Source organism: Copadichromis virginalis, linkage group LG4 (genome assembly GCF_057382275.1).
Source record: "Copadichromis virginalis isolate Kocher_CV1m ecotype Utaka linkage group LG4, C_Virginalis_male_GT1.1, whole genome shotgun sequence".
In the NCBI taxonomy this organism is placed as follows: Eukaryota; Metazoa; Chordata; class Actinopteri; order Cichliformes; family Cichlidae; genus Copadichromis; species Copadichromis virginalis.
Window position 1 is genome coordinate 10,903,216 of NC_140621.1, and position 25,729 is coordinate 10,928,944.

General features: G+C 39.4%; 1 protein-coding gene across 1 annotated transcript in view; it reads left to right on the top strand.

Moving 5' to 3' along the window:
* Positions 1-25,729, top strand: part of usp43b (ubiquitin specific peptidase 43b) — a 94,174-nt gene that overhangs the window by 40,671 nt on the left and 27,774 nt on the right. The window contains exons 4-6 of the mRNA XM_085453497.1: positions 10,893-10,985; positions 18,092-18,227; positions 18,398-18,542. Coding sequence (XP_085309623.1) covers positions 10,893-10,985; positions 18,092-18,227; positions 18,398-18,542 — 374 coding nt within the window. The remainder of the gene's footprint in view (positions 1-10,892; positions 10,986-18,091; positions 18,228-18,397; positions 18,543-25,729) is intronic.

Genomic DNA, 25,729 nt, shown 5'->3' on the forward strand with positions numbered 1-25,729 from the left:
AGTGGAAAAAATTGAAGGAAACTGTAACTACAGAGCCGGTCTTGACATTCTTTGATCCATCAAAGCCAACAAAAATTTCAACAGATGCCTCAAAAGATGGCTTGGGAGCAGTTCTGCTCCAAAGGAACAAAGACAAGTGGCAACCTGTAGCATATGCGTCCAGATCAATGACAGAAACTGAACAACGCTATGCTCAAATTGAAAAAGAGACTTTGGGCTTAGTGTTTGGGTGTGGAAAATTTCACAGCTATGTATATGGATTACCAACCTTTACAGCAGAGACTGATCACAAACCTCTCATCTCGATCAGAAAAAAGAACCTCAACGACATGTCACCCAGAATTCAGCGCATGATGATGGTGTTGCAGCGCTATGATTTTGAGCTGATCTACACGCCTGGGAAATATATCGTACTTGCGGATGCTTTATCCCGAGCGCCAGCACCAAGTGGTGACAGGTTAGTCAGCGCTACAGCCGAGGAGGCTGAAACACATGTAAACATGGTAACTGCCTCACTCCCAGCATCAGATGTCATGTTGCAGCAAATTGTACAGGAGACGACAAAAGATCCAGTGCTGCAGAAAGTATCCCACCTTATACAGAATGGGTGGTCAAAAGGAGTCTGTCCAGGGTTCTACTCTGTGCGAGCTGATTTATGCATGGCTAATGGGCTGGTGCTGAGACAAAACCAGATTGTCATACCGCAATCCATGCGGAAAGACATGCTTCAGCGTATCCATGAAAGACATCTTGGAGTGGAGAAATGTAAAAGGAGAGCGAGAGAAGCAGTTTACTGGCCAGGCATCAACAGGGATATTGAAGAGATGATACAGAAATGTGAAACATGTCTCAAACATCACTACAAACAAACAAAAGAGCCAATGCTGGCAGCAGACCTACCCACTGCACCATGGCAAAAGGTAGGCACGGATTTATTTCATCTGGATGGCAAGGACTATGTTTTGGTGATTGACTACTATTCTAATTATCCAGAAGTGGCACAGCTTTCCAGTACATCAGCACAGTCAGTCATCACACACATGAAGGGCTTTTTTGCCAGACATGGAATTCCACAGTGTGTCATCAGTGACAATGGTCCACAATATGACTGTAGAGAATTTAGTGACTTTGCAAAACAATATGGATTTCAACATATCACCTCTAGTCCCTTGTATCCCCAAGCGAATGGACAGGCAGAAAAAGGAGTCCAAATAGTAAAGAGATTGTTCAAAAAAGCAAGAGACAGTAAGACCGACCCTTACCTGGCTCTGCTAAGCTACAGAGCTTCATCACTGGAGTGTGGGGCATCACCTGCTGAGCTACTCATGCATCGCAAGCTCCGCACCACACTTCCACACATTTCCAAGGAAAATGACAATGCACATGACAACAAGCTGACCGACAAAAGAATGAAACTCAAGCACAGACAGAAAGGGAACTATGACAAAACTGCAAGGCGTCTGGAACCGCTCCAGGAAAGAGATGTTGTGAGGATTGCAGGTCCAGATTTCTGGGACAAAAAAAGCAACAGTTCTCAGCGAAGTAGGGCCCAGATCGTTTGCTGTTCAGACAGAGAATGGACAAGTGTTAAGAAGAAACCGGAGAAGTCTGTTAAAGACACAGGATGTTAAACATCAGGACACAGAGACTGGAACTGAACAACGAGGTGCTAACCCTGTTGAGCACCACAGTGAGCCTCCTTCAACTTCCCCAATGTCTGAGATACTGAGAAGGTCTACCAGACCTAAGAAACCTACAGAGAGGCTCATAGAACAAGTGTGAACTGTTGTGGTAAAGAATTGTTAAAAAATAATAATAATAAATCACAAGTAAACAACGGATAATAATTCATTTAGAATAGTAATTGTTCACACTTAATTGATACCTGCTGAGTTATGTGTTATTGACTGTTCAAGCTGTCAAAGGTGAAGAGTTCTAATGTGCTTGAGGGCTGTATGGGATTCATTTGGTTCATTCTGGAAGATGTAAGGTATACATTTGGATTTATTTTGTTTGACTTGTGCTACAATTTTTGGTTATAAAAAAAAAAAAAAAGAATACTACTGAATGTAGCTTGTTGCACAATTTATAACATGTTGAATGTTAGACAAGAATGTTCAGATGTTACAGAGTAACAGTTCTCTTTGGAATTGTGGTTAGTATAACACCAACCTGTTTGGAAAGGGGATGTAATGATAGTTGCTATTGTTGAAGCTACCCACAGGGGGCGCTCTGGAATCAATAAGATATACAGAGTAGAAGAAGAAAGTGATCGTTGTAGAAAGAATAATAAACAGCTAGCACCAGGAGCAATTCTTGATGTTTTATTCATAGAGGAATAAGAACATTACACGGCCCACTTGATATCAAACTGGGCTGTGAAGGTAAAGCAAATATTTGATCATGTAGGACTTTCTTATTTATGGGGACAGACTGGAGTGGTAAATGGCAAGTACATAAAAGCAGCACTTGACATAAGGATATCTGATATCCTGAGGCAAAATTGGAAACCTGGCATGTTTTAAAAGTGATATGAGTGTATCCATGTATCTGTTTACATTCTGGATTATTTAAGCAACAGTTCCAGCTGGAAAATAATTTGCATAGTTTAGGTTTGGTGTTATTTGGCGAGGTGTAGGTGGGGCAGATTTTATTATGTTACATATGTTAATCACATACTCTGTAGCTTGGGAAACCTTGGATATTAGTATCATTATTTCATTATTTATTTATAATCATTAAATATATCTGCTGTATATTTTAGATTGAGACCAAATGCATATAAGATAACGACATTGTTTAACTCTAAAGACATTTTTATTAAATGTGAATTTTTAAAGCGATTGTATCTGTGTTTGGACATGGGTGATAGATGTATTTATTGTTGACCCTCTGCTTTGTTTGTGTATATTTTTTTACCTCAGCAGGGGGTCAAATGAGAATGAATAAGCTAAAGTATACACCGGTGTACTCTGACTTCAGGTCCTTTATTTATAATATAGTCTTTACTTGTTTTTGATTGCTTAAAAGTGCTACTGCACATGCGTGCATTCAATTCTGTTGTATACTGTGTACTACAGGCTGAGTTTTCCTTAGCAAAACCTTTACACAGATACTCCAGCATATACATTACACTGTCAGTCTATTTTACCAGTGCAAGAGTTGCAGACAAGCATCCAAACACTGAGTTTTTAATTGCTTATGAATGTATTGCACTGCTAGAATTAGACTTGGAAGAAAAATTTCCCAACTCCTGTCTCTCTCTCTCTTTTGGCTTCCAAGGAACTGAGTCCTGGGGCTCCGTCACTGCCCGTGTAGCACTTTGCAATGCAGTGTCCAATGCAATACAACATCTAGAGTTGACAGACCGGAGAATTATCCTTGTAATAGCCCGGTTTGTCACTATGCAATCATCACGGCCATTATACATGTTCAAACAAGTTAAATCACCGTCCAAGCGAGCAGCGCCAACAATTATTAGATCTTTATTTATGTTATGTGTCATCACATTCTGGAGCTGATCAAAAGGCTCGTTTTGTGATGACTTTAGTTTCATTTCTACTTCGGTTCACTCACTGATGCATAGAATTTTAGGCCCTCTAAAATGGACCTAGCTCAGTATTTTATATTATCGCATCTTTACATTATATGAAGTTTAATATAATCCTTAATAATTGTATACTGGGCCTTTGTACAATGTCTAAAGGAAGCCATTTAACTCTCTTCCTTCTTGGTTTATTGGCTGTGCCAAAAAAGTAGAAGTTGGACGAGGCTGCTGCACTCACAGCCAGAGCTGCGTGCTTGACATGCGATATCAGGGAAATCTGCTCGCAGTGACGTCCCACTAAGCCAGAAGCAGAAAAAAAACTATAAGGCTCCAAGTGTTTAGCTGTAGTGAAACCATAGCTTGAGGCATAACATATGAGCACTGAGAGGTGAAGTGAATAACACTAATTATCTCATCTTGGCCCTGTCAGTAGATGGGAGATATTAGGGAGAAGGTGAACATTTTGTCCTCAAAGTTGATGCAGGAAAAATGGGCACGTGTAAGGATTTGAGCTAGTTTGACATGAACCAAACTGTGATGGTTAGATGACGGAGTCAGAGCATCTTATGGGGTTTTCCCATTCTTCAGTGGTCAGGATCTATCAAAAAATGTCCAAGGAAGGAACCGTGGTGAACCAGCGACAGGGTCATGGGCAGAGTGAAGGCTGGCTGGTGATGTCTGGTCCAACAGACAAGCTGCTGTAGCTCAAATTGCTGTAAAGTTAATGCTGGTTCTGGTAGAAAGGTGTCAGAGCAACACAGTTTGTTGTGTATGGGGCTGCAGAGCTGCAGACCAGTAAAGGTCTTCGCCAACAATATTATGCAGCTGGTCATAAACAGAGATGGGCAGTAACATGTTACAAGTAATGTGTTACTGTAATCCGATTACTTTTTTCAAGTAACGAGTAAAGTAAGGGATTACTATAGCAAAAACGGTAATTAGATTACCGTTACTTTCCTGTAGTAACGCTGCATTACTGCGTTACTAAAACCGTGATTTTTTTTGCGAGAATGTCTCATGACAGTGACGTAAGCGAGTGCGACGTTTGTGACAACAGCTGTGTGCAGATCAACAATGGATCATATATCGAGTGCGGGAGAGAGTATGAGCGTGCAGCGTTTAAAGCGTGGAAGTACTGACCTTACTTTGAGTTTGATTCTGTAAAAAGTGACAAAAACATTCGTGTCCATTGTGCGTGGGAAGTAGAGCAGGGCGATATGGCCAAAAATATTTATCACGATATATATTTGAAAATTTGCGATAACGATATAACTGACGATATAATTGATGCGAGACAAAATACAACTCCACAACATTACTAGCGCAAAAAGACAACCTTCCATTTATTTTCACTTAAACAAGAAGCTGGTTTTTATGTACATTAAAGCTTTATAAAAATGTAACAGTGCAAATGCAAATTCCTTGCTGAAAGTTTAACCAAAAGGCATTTCCAGTAGAAATGGGCTGACATATCCTGAGCATAACCATATATAATATCCACTGAAGTTAAAAAGAGGTGCTTTGCAACATTAAACTGCAGTGTGCAGTACGTATTTTTCGGACCATAAGGTGCACGGGATTATAAGGCACATTAAGCGAAACAAAGCAGTCAGATAAATCAAACTTTATTAAACTCATTCTTCTTGCTTCCTCCACTTCTGTACCATTAATTCATTAATGTTGAATTCTCTGGCAGCTGCTCTATTCCCATGTTGTTGCAGTATATTAATGACTAACCTCGTATTGTGGATGGATTATCTCAGTTGTTCTCCTGACTGAAGTTTGGTCCTTTTACAGCATCCTGCCATGCGATTGCATTTGTCTCTAACCATGAGGAACCTTAACGTTAACTTTTATAAGTGGAAAAGTGTTAGTGTTTGTCCTCCAGCTTCACTGTGTATGTTATGCTAACATAGCTGTGTTGCTAGCGATCACGTAGCACATAATTATATACCAGCTAGCCCAACTTCAGTAACCCTACAAACGTCACTGCTGTTTAGTTTCCTGTCTTCATTTATGTTGGAAGTGATAGCAGAGCTGTACGTTTGATTTTTTTCAGAAATCTCTCAGTCAGAACATGCTATATCATGTTTAGGTAACTAGCGAAACTAGCGAGCTAACTTCCGCTAGCTTCCTGCTAGCTTCTAACTCCGTTAAATGTAATACATTTTGTTTTCATGGATGCCTGGAAGTTAAACTTCATAGTTACACCTGGTAAAGCAGCAATGCTGATCGTTTTATTAAAGATGAAAGAATTTAGACAGTTTTTAACTCTAAGTGATGCTGCAGTGTTGTTTGACCTGAAGCATACGGAGTTTAGGACCCAGATTACTCCCAGATTTAAGAGCATCTTAGTCCGACAAATACGACAATAACGACGGCCGCTTGCATGTTCTGCAAAAAAATGTGCTTTGTCGTGTATCTGACGGACAAACACCAAACCAGTTCCACATCACTGAAGTTGCACCATTTTTACAAACCAATTCTGGTTCATCTGTTTCACTCAACAATCGGCCATGTGCGTATGAAAACAAAGGCACTGCGCATGCGCGTTTTACTCATATTCTATCGCGATATTTCATTTTCCTATCGTTGCCTAACATTATACCGGTATTACCGTGAACGGTATAATATGGCCCAGCCCTAGTGGGAAGAAAACTTATTTTTACAGCGAAAAAAAACCCTTAACTTCCGAGCAAGCACCGAGTGCGCTACGACGTAATGGGAAACTCACAGAGAAACTCGCAGATTCTTCCACTGACCGCTGCAGCACACCTGCACCAGGGTAAACCTCAGCCTATGCCACTCAACATTTTCACTCAACATTTTTTTGCTGTATTTCACTTGCATCTATTTGGAAGACTGAGTGTAAACACAAAAAAATATTTTATTTTATGTGCTGGAATGTGCAGAAAATAGGTTTAAATGTTAAACAAATTTCTTCCAGTCAGAGAATGGTGCATATAATTTAATTTTTGTTTGATGCATAAAGTTAAAAGATTAAAACTAATAAAACAAGTTTTAAAAAGAGACTTTTCCATTTGATTACATTTTGTATGATGGATTATGCAGAAAAAGTAGAATTGGGCTGAAAGATCTATCACTTTATCACCTACTCAGGTATTAAATCGTGTTTTTAAAAAGTAACTAAGTAACTAATTACTTTTGAAAATAAGTAATCAGTAAAGTAACGGGATTACTTTTTTGGGGAAGTAATCGGTAATTAGTTACTGATTACTTTTTTCATGTAACTTGACCAACACTGGTCATAATGTTATGTGTGATCAGTGTACACTGTAAACTTTGGCCACGTTGAATATGAGCATCTGATATTATAACAGCATGTATATGGCAGAAAATGTAAATAATAGGTCCACATAAAGTGTCACGGTATGGCATGGCACACCGTGGAAGGAGTGGGGAAGGAGGACCCAGGCGCGGTGCTCTATGTATAGACAGTGTTTATTTACAATGGTGACAATCCAAACAACGTAACAATAAATCCCCGTGTTTTCCCAGACTCCCGTGTCGTGTCTCCCCGTGAATAGTCCGTGTTTCTGTGCTCTCCGCTCCCGTGTCAGCACCCCCCGGTGCTCGCTGCTCCCGTGTCTTCCACGCTCCTCCTGCGGGAAACAAAAGACGCAGCCGTCAGGACACATACAACGCGGGCATACACACACACTAACTCAGTAACAGGACGACTAACGTGGAGTCTCATGCAATGATCCCGCGTCGGTGGGAGCTCCAAGACTCTCCTAAGTAGCTCCCCCGACGAGCCCTGATCAGCGGCAGGTGTGTGGCTTCGGGTGTGGCCAGTCCTTCCGCAGGGCCACACCCCTCAGGCCTGCAGGTGGCTGAGCTCCATCCTCCAAGCATCCCCGCAGACATAAACACACACACTCACATCTACAATCATGGAGGAGAGCAGCAGCAATACCAAAATACATATAATAATAATAATAATATAATACATAACTGCTCAGGGATCCTGGGTCGCCCAGTCCCAGGACCCTGACATAAAGTAAAGCCTAAATTAGATCAAAGATTGTAATCTTTTACTATATGTGGGTGAGTTACCGTAGCTGTAGTTAGTAAAAAAAAAAAAAGACTTTCCAGCAGTGTGCACCGCATGAAGGCTGAATGACAGTCAGTCAAGTGTTTCAAATTACAGATATGGTGCAGTTTCAGTGGGAGTGTGGAGCTCGTCTTACTGTGGCGCCAATTTTTCCGAGGGATCTCGCTTACTCTCTCGTTCTAGTATTATTATGTCTCAATTGTACTTTTAATTAGAGAATTATGAGACACAAATTAAGGTTCATGCCTTTTCAATTTCAGAACATTAACGTGGTCAATAAACTGCTCCCCACCTCCCAGCGGAGGATAGCGACGAGGCTTAGTGAGAAAAATGAGGTGCCAGCGCGTTTCATTTCAACCCAAGTTGTTTTCTTTCTAATTGCTTAGAAAAGAAAATGAAGTGGAAGCAGATAAGTAAATTAAGTGTTATTCAGGAAGGTTCAAAGCTCTGTGCTGTAGGAAAGCATCAAGCCAAGAGTCTCTTCAGCATGGCTGCATCACAGATGAGGGGATACATACCTTTCAACCTTTCCACGCTTCCTCCATTAGAGCATCACCAGAATATCACCTCTTCCTTTGCTGCTTTTTTCTTTCTAAGTGTTTCAGAGCAGCGCTGGGCACATCTATGTTTTAGCTAAGGCTGAGTGTGATTTGTATGCATGCAGTGCGGTTGCCCTCACTGTTTCCTGGCGAGAATAAGACATCCGTAGGGCAGCCATTCGACTCTGCCAAAATGGAGAGATCCACTAAGAGCCCATGTCAGCTGGGCTTGTTTGAATAGAGCTTTGTTCACCAGCCTCCCACACCTCCCTTTACTCCCTCACTGGGTCTGTCAGGTGCCTTTCTGTAAGGAAAACACATTTGGTCAGTTTATCTATGTCTTTCTCATGGAGTGTGCTAAGGTCGCAAAAGGTTCACAGGTCGTTAGCGTGACCTCAGTTCAATCAAGACATGATGTGAACTTCAGATCTTCTACTTACGCTTACATATTGCTGTGCATGAGCTGTATTTCCCACAAATCTCTTAGTTAATGTTCTGCCTGGTGCTTTCCACACTATTTCAACAGATTTATTTCTGTTGTTTTGATATTGAAGTAATACAAATGAAAAGATAAATTAGAGTAATGACTGATCAACACTATAGTTCCATTGAAACATGCTGTGCACGCTTCCGGTGTGGTGTGAGGTTCCTGTGCCGGCGGGAAAGGAAAACCCTCGGGAATATGTTTACAGCTGAACAGATGTTTGCAGCAGAACCGTCCGTCACACTTAAGCAGTTACACAGAGCCATACCAAACACCTGCAAAGTATAACCACACGTTTTTATGTTAACACAGTCAAATGGTGCTCCTGAGAAACTTTTTAGTAATTTTTACACTAAAATAATTTTTCTAGCTAGTCTGGAAATTAAACTTTTGAGCTAACAGCAGCCAAAGGCGAAGCTCAGCTGTAACTGTTGGTTTTAATTAGCTATTGAATTGAGCACAGGAGGTCAGTTCATGGAAGTTACAAATTCTGATGGTCATTATCATTTATATTTATAAATATATATTTTTATACATATAGTATGTTTAATTTATCTTATAAGGAGCAAATAATATGATGTGATGATGTATTATTGTTTAATCAGCTAATCACATGGCAGCAGCTCAGTGCATTTAGGCATGCAGACATGGACAAGAAGACCTGCTGAAGTTTAAACTTAGCATCAGGATGGGGAAAAAAGTTGATTTGAGTGGTTTTGAACATGGTTGTTGTATTTTAGAGAAAAGTCAGAGGAGAGTCTGACTGCTTCAAGCTGATAGGAATGCAACAGAAATTCAAATAATTAATTATGACTAAGGTATGTACATCTCTGAATGCACAGGATATAGAACCTTAAAGTGCTGAATCTGGTATCTACAGCAGCAGAGGACTACTTCTGTTAGCTAAGAACAGGAAACCTGGGGCTACAGCTTGCATGGGCTCACCAGTATTAGACAATATAGGATTGGAAAAATGCTGCCTGGTCCGAGTCTTGATTTCTGTTGCAGGATTTGGATAACAGGGTCAGAATTTGATGTAAGTATATTGTAAACAATATGAAAGAATGGATCCATCCTGATCAATAGCTCAGGCTGCTGCTGGTCATGTAATGGTGTTGTAAATTTTTTGGCACACTTTGGGCCACTTAGTACCAACTAAATATCCTTTAAATAGGTTAGCTTACCTGAGTATTGTTGCAGACTATGTCCAACCCTTTATGACGACAGTGTACTCTTCTTCTGTTTGTCACAAACCCCAAATCATTTCAACCTGGTTTTAATTGTGTGATGCCATCATGTCATGGATCAAAATCTCTGAGGAATGTTTCCAACTTGGATTTTTAACTGGACTGGAAGGAATCTGAAGGAATCTGGTCTACATACTGACCAAAACCACAGCCTGAATTTCAGCACATAGAGCAAATACTGCAGGTGGTACAGATGGCTCATTGTGCGAATATATTATTTTATTCATTTCATCTGTAAACCATAAAAACCATGGACAGGCTCAGTCTTCTATTGGTAACTTCAGAAGAGTGTGTATGAGTACGCCTGTTTTTGAATCTGTACGGCTTTTTTTTTTTTATAAATTTATTGAACATTCACATAATTAGATCTGTTTACAGAGAGTTGAGGTTTACAAAATCACTTCCAGCAATCCTGCTTTTAAATTCTGTGGGCTCCCTGACTCATTGTTGAGACAATTAGCTCACTAGAATAAGCTATTTCTTCCAATGACATTAAGAGGGATTAACTGAAAGAAGTGAAGCCATCCACAGGAACAAAAATCGCTGTTGTAGTCACTCCCTCCTTTCTGTGCATTCAGACGTACTTAGGAAACTTAGGAAATTCACCTACCTCCTTTGCTCGAGCCTCCTTTAATGGCATCACATGAGCAGCGAAAGTGACGCAACAGCGTGGAAACCGCTTTTGCTGTTTTGCGTTTATAGCGCCAATCATCCCAGGGGGGCTGCTTCAACTACCTCTAACCCCCACCCCATCCCTCGACTCTCTCTCATTCCCACCAGTTACATCACTCATCTTTTCCTTTCTCACAATCAGATCAAGGCGTCTGAATGGAGCACTGTGAACACTTTTCCTGTGGTGTTCACTTGTGTAACAAGATTAAGCCATCTCCTTTCCTGCCAGACTTAATCAGGAGGACTTTGAGATTAATTGGAAGCCCGTGTCAAGTCAGTGCAGCTGTTTTTTCGAGACTAATGTGACTGTGTTCTTTCGTCCCCGCAGATCTTCACTGACATGCCCACACTGCCTGAAACAGAGCAACACCTTTGACCCTTTCCTCTGCATCTCATTACCGATTCCTCTTCGCCAGACCAGGTGAGCAGTGCTGTTATTTTCAAAAAAGACTTCTGTCTATTATCTGATATGGTTTTTCTAGTCAGAACGACGAGTAGAAACTCATTCACAATAATGATGTGGACCTCTGATCATTACACTGTTCAGGTATCTTACAATACGTGATCTATATAAATATTCATATGTTTTGATTGTTAATCTTGATAGTTTGATAGTTACTTCTTTTGAAGTCAAATTGTTATGTTCATTCTTCATCTCCATATTTTTCTTGCTCTGCCACAGTAGCTTTGCATGATTTGCAGTTTTGTGGAGCTCTGTAATTCTTCCTGTGTCTGAAACAAGCTAGCTTATCTCCATTCAAGCTAACTTTCTTCAGATTGGCTACACCTCACAGAAGCTTTGAACATCATATGTGCCAGGCTTCTATGCTCACAGGTGGATGATTGTTTCTGAGATAGTCATTTAAAGGATATTCACTCTAGAAAAGTTCTGATAATGGACTTATTAATAACTTATATTGTAAATAATTGTGCAGTTCTTCTTTTTGTATGGTTTAATGCCAACGCACCCGCCACCTCCATGTGAGCACTGTTAAAAAAAGTTTCTTTCCTCCCCATTATTTCTGACTGTTTTCACTAGTTTTGCATTGGACTAGGGTGCCTAATGTTGTCACTTCTGGACCCTACCGAGGTTTCAAAGGCAGTCCAACTCCTCCAGGTTGGCACATTAATAAGTGCCATTACCAGAAAGTTTGCTATGTTCCCCTGCACCGTCTCAAGCATAAAGAAGATTCCAGCTACTCTGGGAGAGCTGGACAGAGCCATAGAAGGCCCTAGGGACCAACATCCCCAAGGGGGCCTTGTGCTCACTGCCCAGCACCGTTTTGCCGAGCCAAATTTGCATTTGCCATAGAATACCAGAGATGGCGGATGCACTACTGGCACCCTGTGCTTTTCATAGATGAGAGCAGGTTCACCCTGAGCACATGTGACAGACATGAAAGGGTCTGGAGAAGCCATGGAGAATGTTATGCTGTCTATAACACTGTTCAGCACGACCAGTTAGGTGGTGGGTCAGTGATGGTATATCCATGGAAGGACTCACAGACCGACTAAGCAACAGCACCCTGACTGCCATTAGTTATCAGGATGAAATTCTTGACACTACCCTGGTGCAGTGGGTCCAAGATTCCTCCTGGTGCATGAAAATGTTGAGATCTAATGATTTTTGAATGTGTTCCTCTTTTTTTTGAGCTGTGAATATTTTGTTATAAAATCACAGAAGACTTTGACTAATAGCAATATTGGTAATTTTATATAGATATTGCAAAACACTGCTATTTTTGTGACCACATTGAGAACCTGATATTGTGACATAGGGATTATTTTTGCATACATAGAGCTCATTATTTGAAACTTTGTGCATGTTTAATATGTGAATCCACTACTGTAACAGTACATACTGTATGTGACGGAAAATAAGGAAAAGCATGATAGGTGCTCTTGAAACTTCAGGCAATAAAACACCAAACAAATCGAGACACAATTAGAAAATAGGATGTACAACACCCAGCTTTGTTCATGCATTACATACAGTAGGAACACAGGTCATTGTGGAGCTGAAGGGCCTGGTATCAGAAAGGAAAAGCTAGTGGGAAACCTTCTCCGCATTAAAACAATGTGTTATTCAAATTTACATGAAAACAGCCACTTCTCCTCCACGTTAGATTAACGAGGCCCTGAGCCCGTTCAGGAAATCCTGACATTTTCAGGGAGGGGTAACCCATTCCTCCTTTTTTCAGCCAGTGCCTCTCTATTTATGCATCAGGCTTTTTTCCCCTTCTTATCAAAAACACATGTACATATCTACAGATAGGTGACCAAGACTTTCAAGTTAAGAGACTTTCACAACGTTTTTGCTGGCGTGGATTAAGATGGGTCGCTGCAAAAACAGAGTTGTGGGAGTGGTCTCTTACAGGATGAAATGATATGAATCATATACTTTGGCCATAATCACTCAGGTCAACCCAGGTGAACACAGATGTCTGAACCACCGTGTTAGATAGTGCTCTCTACCATCGTCATCAATAAACCAATGAGGGAATATCTTTTGGGTGAATGGTGCCTATCCCTCCAGTAAAGACTTTGGAGAACCAGTGCCAGGGAACACTAAAGCTGTTCTGGCAACACACAGTGATCCAGCACTTAACCCTTTATTTTATTTTATCACCTGTCTTTAGCAGTTGGATAAAAATCTGGCTCTTAAGCACTTACAACACACTCCAGGTGCTTGCTTTTGATCTTTACCGTAATGCTGATAGTTTTCTAAAAACAACATGGAATATTTTGTCTCCCACAACTTGCCTGTTCTCATGTCCTGTCCTGTGGAGGTGGACTGTTAGTAGTTTAGTGAAGCTCTTGCTTAGACAGCTGGTATGAGTTGTAATAAGGTAGGTGAGCTACAGAGCCTGGAGTGTTTCCCAGTATCCACAGGAAACAGCACAACGTGTTTCCAAACCCGAGAGCACAGTTAAGAATTTGGGGAAATAGGCTTGCTGCTGGTAAAACTATATGTGTGTTTGTGTGGGTGTGTGTGTTTGGTATAAAACGAGAGCTAGGAGCCAGTTAGCTTAGCTTAGCATTAAGACTTGGGTACAAGAAACGGCATTTTAAAATGTAAAATTAGCAATTCAGAGTTGTAAGGGTGTTACGTGGCAGACTTTTTCTAAGGCCATGTCCACACTAATTCGTTTTTGTTTGAAAACGCATCTTTTTCTCTTAGCTTTGGCCTTCCGTCCACACTGAGATGGTGTTTTTGGTCAAGGAGACCTGAGCTTTTTGAAAATGCTCTCCAAAGTGGATACATTTGAAAAATACGTTTTTGCATCGCAGTGTGGACTACGAAAAAACGGAGGTTTTCGAAAACGATGACGCATTTTAATCATATGATGCAGTCATGTGACCAATTAAACTAAGATGGCGGAGGGCATTACAGCAGTTTTTTTGTTTGCTCTCAATTGATTGAAATTTTGACAGCCCTATTGAAGATTAATATCAGTTTGTACATGCTCCAGGTAGCTTTTCTTCAAATTCTTTAATTCTCACTCGCTTTTGCAACTTTGTACACCACCTCATTGTCAGTCCATTTAAAAAACTCTGTGCTTTTCCTCAACATTTTGCAGCAATGTTTCAAAATCTGGAAAGTAAATAAATGGCAGACAGAAAGGTCAAATCGTCTTACATTTCATGCATGTGCAATACAGTGACGTAAGAATTGAACAACTGTTCGTAAATGATTGAAAATGATCTTGTGGACGCGGAGCGTTTTTAGACGAAAACACTGTTTTCAAATTTATCCGGATTAGTGTAGACATAGCCTTAGTCTGGAACATACTTTGCCTAATGGTGGCCAAAAGCAAACAAGCTATAAGGTGCTAATTTAATTTAAACTTTAATGATCCGTGAAAGCTGGATTTTGTTAAAGAGCCGGACTAGTTGTGTTCTTTCATGCTAGCTAAAGCCTAGAGGTGGGTGGATTGATCCAAATATCCAAACAGTATCAATTACAACGCTGGTATTGGTATCGGGTTGATACTAGGGTGACAGGATCAATACTTTGTTCCTTTCCTCTAAGTTCAGGAATGCATTATTTTGGGGGAAATAAAAAATGTACCTAAAATATGCACAATGAATAATGTATGAGGCTTTTTGTCTGTTTTATTTATAGCCTTACACATCAGAAGTCGACCCAGGTCTCCAAAAATCCCACTTTCAAAATACACAAAAAGCTCAAAGCAGCGTTTTGTTGCTATCAATTATATGGAAAGTAAAAATCACAGAGATTTAGCGGTCATTAAAATGTGTTCAGAATGTGCAGATTGATGATAATTCATCTCATAAATCGTGACACACTGCTCTCCCCTACACAAGCTGCCTTTATAGGTTAAAAGTATCAGGATCTGTATTTGGTATCAGATTGATACCAAACTTCAAAAGCCAAGCATTAACCTGGCTACATAATAAAAGGACAGAAATGGGAGTTTTATCAATTTTTTCATTTCACCTTCAGCAAGAAGATGAATATATTTATATATATGCATTTCCCAAACTGCAGAATAAACTGGTTTAACATGAAGACGTGTGTCTGATGGACAGCGTTTGTTGAGACCTGAAAATGAACATCACATCCTGTGAGTGTAGATTTGTCACTAAACATTTGCCTTTTATTATCCATTCTTTTAAATAGTTCCTAAAAGTTCAGCCTACCTCTCTTCTAATTTAGGAAAATGTTTTTTAAGAGCTGATTTCTCGTGGTGCGCCAGGTTGAGAGTGCTGTGTTTCCAACCTGTCGTTTTTTGTGTGCAGTAAATAGGTTGAGAGAAAAAATACATCAGAAGGAATAAACAGAGGAGAAAACAGATGGATTATCTTTTAAAGAATTCATTATATATTTCCCTGTGTGAAGAAGTTCAGCACAATCACACCCAGATCATGTGTGTAAGCCATAAACACATACTGTTTGTCACCAAACCAACATTTGCTGGGCTTGACGATCCAAACCCATCCATTGGCGGTCGTGTCCTTGTTTGCTATTGTTTACACTATACATACGAGTAGATCTCATGAAACTTGGATTTTTTTCTTTAATATATCTAAACATAAACTCATCTGGTAAAAAATTATAAAATATAAAACATAATTTTAATTAAAACCTGGAAAACTCAAAAGCACAGATTTCAGAATGGTGCCAGTGACTAGAACATCTTTGGGGAGTGACCTCTAAGGCCTGCAGGCAGAGAGTCACACATGAAACTGGTAAATTATCCTAAAACAGATCATTCAGCTATAATAAAAATCATCCACACATAGCAAAGTTTTATATTAATGTCTGTTTGTCCAGGACTTGCTGCCCATTGTCAGATTGTCAGATTTTAACAAACAGAATCAAAACATTTGACCACAGGTAACTTTTAGAGCTGCATCTACAATCACAAAGAGATTGCCCAAATCTGACATACCTGAAAGCGTGCTGGGGGGAAAATCCTTTGATATCCAAAAAGAACATCAGTTTAAAAACTAAAGCATTTTAACACCACAGAAGTCCACCAAGGAATTGCTTTGAAAGAAGAAATGTAGTTATGAAACTAGACTTGAATCCCCAGGAAATATTGAAAAATCAAGAAAACCATCAAATATCTAGAAACTAAATGAACTTAACATGTAAAAGTGGTGAAGATTTTCAGTCAGCTGATTTCAGAGGAGGCAGACAGTTATGCAACAGTTAGTAGTTATTTCTGCTAAAGAGGACGATACCATGCCAGCTGGTGTCTTTGAAGCCAGAACCTTCTTACTGTGGGGCAGCAGTGCTAACCACTGTGCCACCACGCTTGCTCAGCTCAATTCAGTCTTATCCACAACAGTCGCCCCGAGGCACTTTATACTGTAAGGTATAAAGTGGAGAGAAAACCCCAACAAACAGAAGACACCCCATGACCAAGCAGAACCAAAGAAGAAACCTCCATCACATTGAATATTATTTAAAGAAATTAAAACTGTTAGTGAAGAGCACATTTCAGTCCCCAGTACAGCAGTCATTAATAGCAATTAGGTTTTGTTCATACTGAAATGTCTTTAGCACAAATTAGTCTCCCTTTGACTGTGGCTTGTTTGAAGTCTCCTATTTCCTGTCCAAATCAGCAGAGCAGGAGTAAATGCACCAGCTCACTAGTTGCAAATAGATAAAAAAAAATCTTTTTTTTTACCTAACAAGAGCCAGAAAAGTCCTGTTGTTGAACTTGATGCTAGCACCAGTTATTGAGCAAGCTTCAAAGTGCTGCTAGTTTATACATCACTTAATTACTTATTGCCACAATATATTTGATATGCTTGGGAAACATAAAGCCAGCAGGACCCTTAGAGGTCTCAAACACATAAAGTTGGTGGTCCCAGAACTTAATGAAGTCCAGTTCAAAATAAATAATTCACACTAACTTGTGTGTTGTGACAGAAAAACTGCATCGGAATAATTCTGGAGGCAGACAAAGATGAAAATTATGCGCGACCATATACAGTTAGGTCCATAGGTTTTTGGACTATGACACATTTTTGAAATTTTGTCACTGGAGTGTCGACGTTCAGCTTTAATTTGAGGTGTTTAATAAAGGTATTGTGTTAACAGTTTAGGAATTACAGACATTTTCATATATAATCTCCTATTTTCAGAGGCTCAAAGTATCTGGGCAGTGGACTGACATGCAGATTGGTGAAGCTGTTATTTCACTGTACGCTAAGCAAATTGGAGATCTGCAGTACTGAAGTTGTATTTGGTATCACAATTATTGCACACATGGGCATCCTCAGGGTCTCCCCAGGATGCATAACATCCATTCTTTCAAATGATAATTTCCATGATGTTTTCTTATTTTATTTTACTGCTTATTAGATTCCGTTTTTAAATGTATTTATTTTTTAATTAATTTGAGTTAAAATCTTAGCATCTTTTGCGACACCACGAAACAAACGATAGTATAAAATGAAACATAGACGTTTTTATATCGTCATCCGATATATATCGTTATATCGAACAACTCTACCAACTTGTGTTCATTTTAATTGTGTATACAGTTTGTTTTCTTTCTTACAATTTCTTTGGATGATGTTTCTGTTCCTTATCTGTATTGTGAATATTTTGCTGTATTTCTTTTGCTTTAATCTTTTTTGTGATTAGAGAAAAATCTGTCATCAGCCTTAAATTCTTAAACATAATTGCTCTTGCCCACAGGCCATAGACTCAAACAGGTCCCTGACAGAGTTTTTGTACCTCCTCAGTGAGCTGTTATTCAGAGAAGCCATTATGTCCCAGCACCGTATGTCAAAGCTGCCTCTGTAGAGGTCAGAGCCGAGTGCTCCCCGTTTTTAAAAATGCAATAGAGATTCCATTATTTCGCACACATAAAACTGAGTCCTAATGATCTATTATTAATGTTAAAATGTATTGATTTATTCATGAAAGTCTTCTTTTGTCCCTTCTTGGCTGTAGAGGAGGCTGCAGTAGAAATGGCACAGAAATCAAAATAGAAGCCACCCCATTGCCCGCTGTTCCTGATTGTGTGTCTTTGTCTGCGGCAGGCCCTTGTGTGTGGTTCTGGTGTTCAGCACCAAAGGACAGCGCTATCTCCGGGTCGGGCTGGCTGTGCCGCTGTTTGGCTCTGTGGCCTTCCTGAGGAGGTTGGTGGCTGACGAGGGGAAAATTTCTCCAGACCAGGTACAGTAAAGCAACTGTAACTGGTGTGATTGTACTTTTCTTACTCCGCCTTTGGCTTGAATTTCCTCTTGGCTACAACACATGAAGTAAATAATAGTAAAGTCATTTCCTTCACCACGTTAAAGGATGTACATCAAGGAACCAACTTGTGTTTGCATGTTGGTCTCCAGGTGATCCTGACAGAGGTTTACTCCATTGGTTTCCAACGCTCCTTCTTTGATGAAGACGACCTGACTAGCATAGCTGAAAACGATGTCATCTATGCCTTTCAGGCTCCCCCGCTCTACATCAGAGGCGGCTCTGCACGGATCTCAGGTATGACTGAAGCAAGTCAGTTTTTAATCTAGATTTAAACATATAACATGCTATTTTCAGTCACAACAAAGCACTCACACTGTCTTTGAGTATTAGAACTAATTTGTGGTACAGCATGGATATATTTATACACATTAATGTGCAAGTGCACACAAGTCTGTAAGCAAACAAGCTCATCTTATGAATTTACTTTGCTTAATGAAACCATTAGGGAATGCACCTTCCTGTAGGGGGTCCTCAGGGAGCACATTAACAGCTATATAACTTTACAAAGAGTGCAGTGAATTACATCCCCCGTGCAGGCCTCCCTTGTGCTATCAGATTTATGTCTTCATTTCATCTATTTCTCAGCTAGCGATGTAAAATGTGTTCTCAGAAGTCCTTTAGTGCACAGTATCCCCTTGTTTCTTTGATTTGTGTTGGAAACAAATAGGTTCTGCACTGTCGTCCACTCTTACAGGGCTGTAAGTTCCAGTCGTGTCAACGCTGAAGGAGTCCTTGAAAAAATGTGACTTTTAGTGCTTTAATTTATGTCGGTCAGTGACCGTACAGAGCAGTGCTGCCTAAAACGAGGTCCACGTGACAGTCTGTCTGGTCTCCAGACTAAATCTCTTGGTTCTCACTGGCTGAGTCAACATCGACGTTCAGCACTTTTCTGCCCACATGAGACTGTCCCATCATTCACTGAGAAATGTTTGCCCCGTGAAAATAGACGTAAGATATTATTATGTTTTAAGGAAATTGCAAGATATGTGTTTGTTTGCTGCCTGACTTACACAATGTCTGCACAGGCTGTGAAGAGTATGAAGAGTGTGTTAGCAGAGCAGCTTAGGCCCTCCGTCTGTGCTTGCACAGGATGTAGTCAGGCACCTGTAGTGCCAGTAAACACACAGTCTCAGTAGAAGTCGCGTTGATTGAAATAGGTTTTTTCCATTTGCACAGGCTGCTGGAATATGAAAGAAAATTGATATTTTGCTTATTTTTCCAAAATGCTAGTAATTCTTTTTTCAATTATGGTGTCACTCAGTCACAGTAAAACCTGCTTTTAAATGATGCATCCATCTAATAATGGCCCCTTGGTATAATAAAGTTATTTGAGTAAAGCTCCTCTGCTAAACATTATCTCGCATTATATTATGTAATGTCTCAGTCTCTGTTTAGCCAGCTTTTCTAAGAGGGAAAAAAACTGGCAAAACCCAGTGTAAAGGGCTACCAGAAGAGAAGTTTTTATTTGCTCTGCTCTACTCAACGCTGAAATATAAAAATACTTTATTTTAAAAGGGGTCAATGATACGAAACAGCAAGCAGCGGGCAGATAGAGGATGTTGTACGCAGTGTGCAGGAAAATTAAGTGTTAGGCTAAAAACAAACTCTAGCTCTCCCATCTTACTTTCTCTTCAGTGGTTGCCTACTAACTCAGTGATGATGAAGGACTGCCTTCATCCATCTTTGCATTCAGAGTTTCATACAATGACTGCCTATCATCCAACCTGATTGGTGCAAACGGATATTATACACAGGGGTGCACATAAATGGTCCGCGGGTGCACATGCGCTGTCAAAATAAAAGACGCGCACCAGATAAGAAGTTGCAACGCTCGTTTGCGTACATAAGATTTTCTGGAGGAGGACAGACATTTGTTTAGAACTCTTAAGGATGTCGAAGAAGCAAGCTCCTTTAAGCAATTACTTTTGTGTTCCTCCACCTCCAAAGAAATGTCAGAAGGAGTCTGAACCACAAAAGAAGCGCGTATTCTCGGAAAAGTGGTTGGAGGAGATGAGCTGGCTTCAAACAAATGATGAGAGATGTGGTGCAGAGTATGCCGTGAAAATCCCACTTTAGCAGGCAAAACAGTGCATTTTATATGTACACAAACGCATGTTGCAACTTCTTATCTGGTGCACGTCTTTTATTTTGACAGCGCATGCGCACCTGCGGACCACTTATGTGCACCCCTGATTATACAAGGCTACTGTCACTAGCTTGTTAGCATGCTAGCTTTAGTAGACATCTCAGCAACACATTACATAGACACTTTGCTAGTTCTTGCTAGTATGAAAGGCGGGATGAATCTGTGCTTTTATGCTGTTTATGCCAAATTCTGACCCTGCAGCAGAAATTTAAGACTTGACTCATTTTTCCAATCTTCTGCTGTCTAATTTTGGTGAGCCTTTAAGAATCGTAGCCTCAGATTCCTGCTCTTAGCTGACAGGAGGAACACTCAGTGTGGTCTTCTGCTGCTGCAGCCGACCTGCCGCATGCTGTTCTGCACACTTTCTTCTTCTTCTCCTTCTTGCTGTTACCAAATAGGTATTTTCCCCCAGATAAATGATGCTCGCTGGATATATTTGTATTAACAAGCAGCTGAACAAGTGTATCTAATAAAGTGGCTGGTGAGTCTTTAGCATAACCTCATGTTATGAGTTGTTTGAAGTGTTTAATCTACAGATTTTCATTAAATACCCCACATATATATGTACACTCCTCTATGTTTCAGTGATTTCTAATGCTTTTACACAATCTGGCACAGTCTGCAATCACTAACAGGTCTGATCCATGAGTTTATTTAACTATTCATAAACGGTAAAAGGAAAACAAAACTAATTATGTTGTTTAACTATATGATATGATAACCAACACTCACCAGGAGTCTGATTAAAAACATTTTTCCGCTCAGTGCTCATGAACGGTGCATGGACCCGTGTGGATTTTACCCTGAAGCGTTTACTTTAAGAACAGATCTAATACAGCTGGTGTGCAGTTAAACCCCCCAAAAAATGTAACCATGTTTTATAATCCTCAGTTGCACTGATGCAGTTGCACTGATGTGTGGTCCCTATTACTCCTATCACACTTTTTTGATTGACTAATATTTACTTTTTCATGTAGTGAACATCATGGTAACAGCTACTCATAAGTTAGCGTTATATCCAGCAGATGTGAAATGCTGTTAGAGACAGCATGAGGTGCTCACTAAAGAGCTGTGATGAATGAAAAAATTGTGTGCTGTGGATTAAACCAAAGTCAAACCCATGACGATGTGACCTTTCCACTCAGAACTCTCACCATCGCTGCTGCAGTCTTAAAATTAATCTCTTGCATCATATTCCCGCATGATGCTTATCACCTGCCCTGTATACTAAATACGTCATTGCATCCTATGATTCACATGTTCATGCTGGATGACAGAATTATGACCATCTTTTATTAATTAGGATTTATTTATTGGAATACTTTCTTTCATTCATTTCAGTCTCACTTAAATTGATGTCTTAATGTTGAGATTCTTTAATGTACTGGTAAACAACTAGGTTGGATTTACATTAAAAATGTAATCTTGACACATTTAAGTGAAGAGGAGTCTTTCCTGTTTGAGATCTGATGGTGCTCTGACAAGAAATAATGAGCACAATATCATTGTCAGGAAGATTATTGCCAGGGGTTAGACTTGAATAAAGGAGCGCCTTGCAGAGAATACTTGGAAACAGATATTTGGCTTCCGCGGTTATATATCCATCTCACGCGTTTTTCTTTTTGTTACAAACATAGAACAGTTTCTGCCTTTTTTCATTTATTGCCAAGTTTCAGTAAGATGACATCATCTCCCATACTGTAGTCTGTTTGAACATTTTCTTTACCGTTTACTGTCTCATCATTTTAAAGCAAAGACTGATTTAACATCATCATGTGAGCTTTCTTAATCTGCACATCCTAAAAACTTAGAGGATCTAGTGTGAAATCTGCCAAGGTATCAGTTTTCTAACAATTTCTGCTTTCAAAACATGTAGACTTTCAGATCTAGTCATGACAGCGGCATGTAGTGTTTTACGGAAGAGCTGATGAACACACCACCACCCCCCAGCGTATTTTCTTGGTCCACAGTGTACCTTATGTTGATTTTCTGCTGCTTGTCTTGTATTTCTTTATATTAGCCAACATCCTTGTGCATCTTAGTGCACTCTACCTGGACATCTTCACCTTTCTGCACTCTTTCTAGGCTGAATAATTGGCAAAAAATATTACTTCTATGGTTATAAACAGAATGTTTTATGTTAGCTGAATTAGAATTGTTCCTTTAAAAAAATGTACCAATATCACACCTTATTAGACATAAAAATGTATATTTGGAACATTGTACATGAAGTACCCAAAGTAAAGTAATTATTTTCTAGAACAAGTGTTAAATGGATTGATTTTAATGGTGCAGATGTTAAAGGCTGAGCTTTTTTAAAGTACTTTATGTTCTGTTAACTCTACATTAATGCATTCAGAGCTACCCGCTGTGGCGATCACTTTGATTAAATGAACAACCAAATGTAGCTTCTTATTCTATTATTCGTTTGTAGTCCTGTGAGGAGTGTGTATCACTAAATAAGCTGCTTTTAATGAGCTCAAAAAAAATGTATTTTAAAATATCTTATTAGTAAAAAAGCACTTGAGCACTGTGTCATGGTTAGTTGTAAATATCTACAGGTGGATGTTAATAAGGATGTAATGGTGGTTTATTGGCAAAACAGCAACTTTACATTTTGTCAAGTGATTTCTTAGAGATGCAAATATGGAAGAACTTTTGTGGTCTGAAGCTGTTCGACTTACCTGTTCTATTATCATTGCCTGTCCAACTAGCCAAATGTAGCCACAACATGGCAGCAGTTCACAGGATTTTGCAAACAGGTAATAAAAAAAAGTTAACATTACAGAAGACTATCAGTTTAAGATGAGATTGCTTTTACTTTGGTTTTAATTCATGTCTGTTTTGGATATTATTGGACAAGCACTGCCTGCTTTGCTTGCCCAGTCACAATGCCAACGAACCATGCAGGCTATAAATAGGAGGTAGGTTTGCAAAGCTAAGTGTGTCCAGTGTTGGATGGTTTTTGGGGGGGTTGAGTCAATTTAATATAAAGCTAACACAAGGTTAATTTTATCTCAGGATGGTGGTGCGTGAGATGAGCCAACTTGTTCACAGCATTCCCAGAGTATGATTTATTTGGTGTCCCTATATCAATAGGGCATTACCATCCAAAACGTCACAATAGTATGCTGTATTGATTTTTTTCCTCAACCACTCGACCGTTGTACCACATGTTTGTTGATATTAGTGGTTTTAACTAAAATCCTTTTTAATATTCAGTTTTATTGATCAGCGCCAAATCAAAATAGTTGCCTCAAGATGCTAAGGTAGTGTTGGGCAAGTTTCTTTGAAAAAGTAATTAATTATAGTTACTAGTTACTTCTTCAAAAAAGTAACTGAGTTAGTAACTGAGTTACCAGATTCTAAAAGTAATTAATTACTTGAAAAGTAACTATTGCGTTACTTTAAAAAAATATATGTTTAACCCTCTGGGGTCCAGGGTATAATTGGCCATTTTAATTGATCTAAAATCAGACAAAAAAAACCCATAAAATCCGAGTAGAAAAAGTGATATTTTTACTGTAACAACCACAAACATGTTCATTGAATCATATTTCATAACCTTAAATACAAATATAAATTGTGAATTTTAAAATCATATGCACAAGTTTTGCAAACAACAAAGTTATTTGTATCCATTTATCTTTTACCTTGACTATTAACATAACCATCAGGTGTTCTGCATTCAATCAGAAGCCAAACAAATTATTTGTGCCACTCCAAAAAAATAATTTCTGTCCACTATAAAGGAGAACATCACAGCCTGATACCTGCAGGTCTGACAGCAGCAGGGGTATCACATTAAAAAAAAAATTTATGTTAAAAAAATTTTGTATTAAAAACAATACAAATTAAAAACAATACAAATTAAAAATTTTGTATTGTTCAATACATATGCGTACCGAACCGAAAGCACTGTATCGAACGGTTCAATATCGATACGAGTATTGTTGCACCCCTAGTGATTGCCGTCCGCGGGAGCGCGCGCAGCCCCTTAAAGCTGTAGCGTCCAGATTACTTATAGCTACTTCCGTGCAACTGATATAAGATGCGGTAAGCTGAACACAGCTTCAACCATTGACTGTAGAAAACAACTTTTGTACAGTCAATGGCTTCAACCGGCTGTTTGTTGAAAAATAGTAACACGACCGCATTTTCTTGTTAGTAACTGAAACAGCGTTGTAACGATAGGAATATCGTTTGTTTGTAACCCTGTTTGTTCAACAAGACCTACAGTCTTGTTGAACAAACAGTTTAGCTCAAATCAAATATTTGGTGGTGTTATTAGGTTTCCCAATAATGAATGGAGCATTCCTTATGAGTAACATCTGTCCAGCCAAACCACTGCCTTTCACTGTTTTGTTTATATGATTAAATCTGTTAAATGTGACAATAAATCACTGTGGAAGATAAGGTTACGCCTAAATGACATCAGTTCACTGAGACACACAACAGTACCAAGCAGGTCTGAAATCGCGCTTTGACAGCTTTCACAGACAATCTTCCTCCTTATGCATCATATTTTCAGTGCTTAATTTTTTTGTCATTAATACATACTTGTTATGTAATATTTTACTACAAATTCAAAGCTGTAAATGTGCATCTGTTACCTGACTGAAGTTCACGTCTGACTGCCTTTCCTGTTCAAAGACACGACTGTGCAGACTGCTAATGGAAAGGAGGGATAGCTGTTGCTGTGGGTAGAGTATATCCCATTAGGCGTAGAGGTGTTTAATTATGGGTTCTCATAGTCTGGCTGTGTTTAGTGAGGCTCAACCTCTTCATCTGTTTGACAGTGAAAGAAGCCTGAGACTGCAGGGGAAGGAAGAGTTTGCCGGCCTCCTGCGGTTTCTTAGAATTAGTTAGAGGCTTTTTCAGGATAAAAGGTCAGGATCAACAGGTTTGTGGTTTAGTGTGGTGCACATTTGTGTGTTATAAATGTCTCATGGCTGCACTGTAATTGCCTTTTTATAGAATGCCTGTGGCAATAGACAAGTTCGGGTTACATGAATGAAAACAGTCAAATAGACACACACTGAACTGTTATTCATCCTGGAAACAAGGTTTAAAAAATAATGAGAGCAGCAACAGGAGCTTTAAAAAAAAAAAAGCCTAGAAACAGTTCAGTTTTTGACAGCTTAATGTAAAAAACAGATTTAATGACAAATGACAGGTAGGTCTCCTCCCAAGCACCCCTGCATAAATCTTAGTGGGACAAGCCAGAATATGGCTTATGAATTTCATGTTTCATGGGGGATCTAAAAGGAGATTT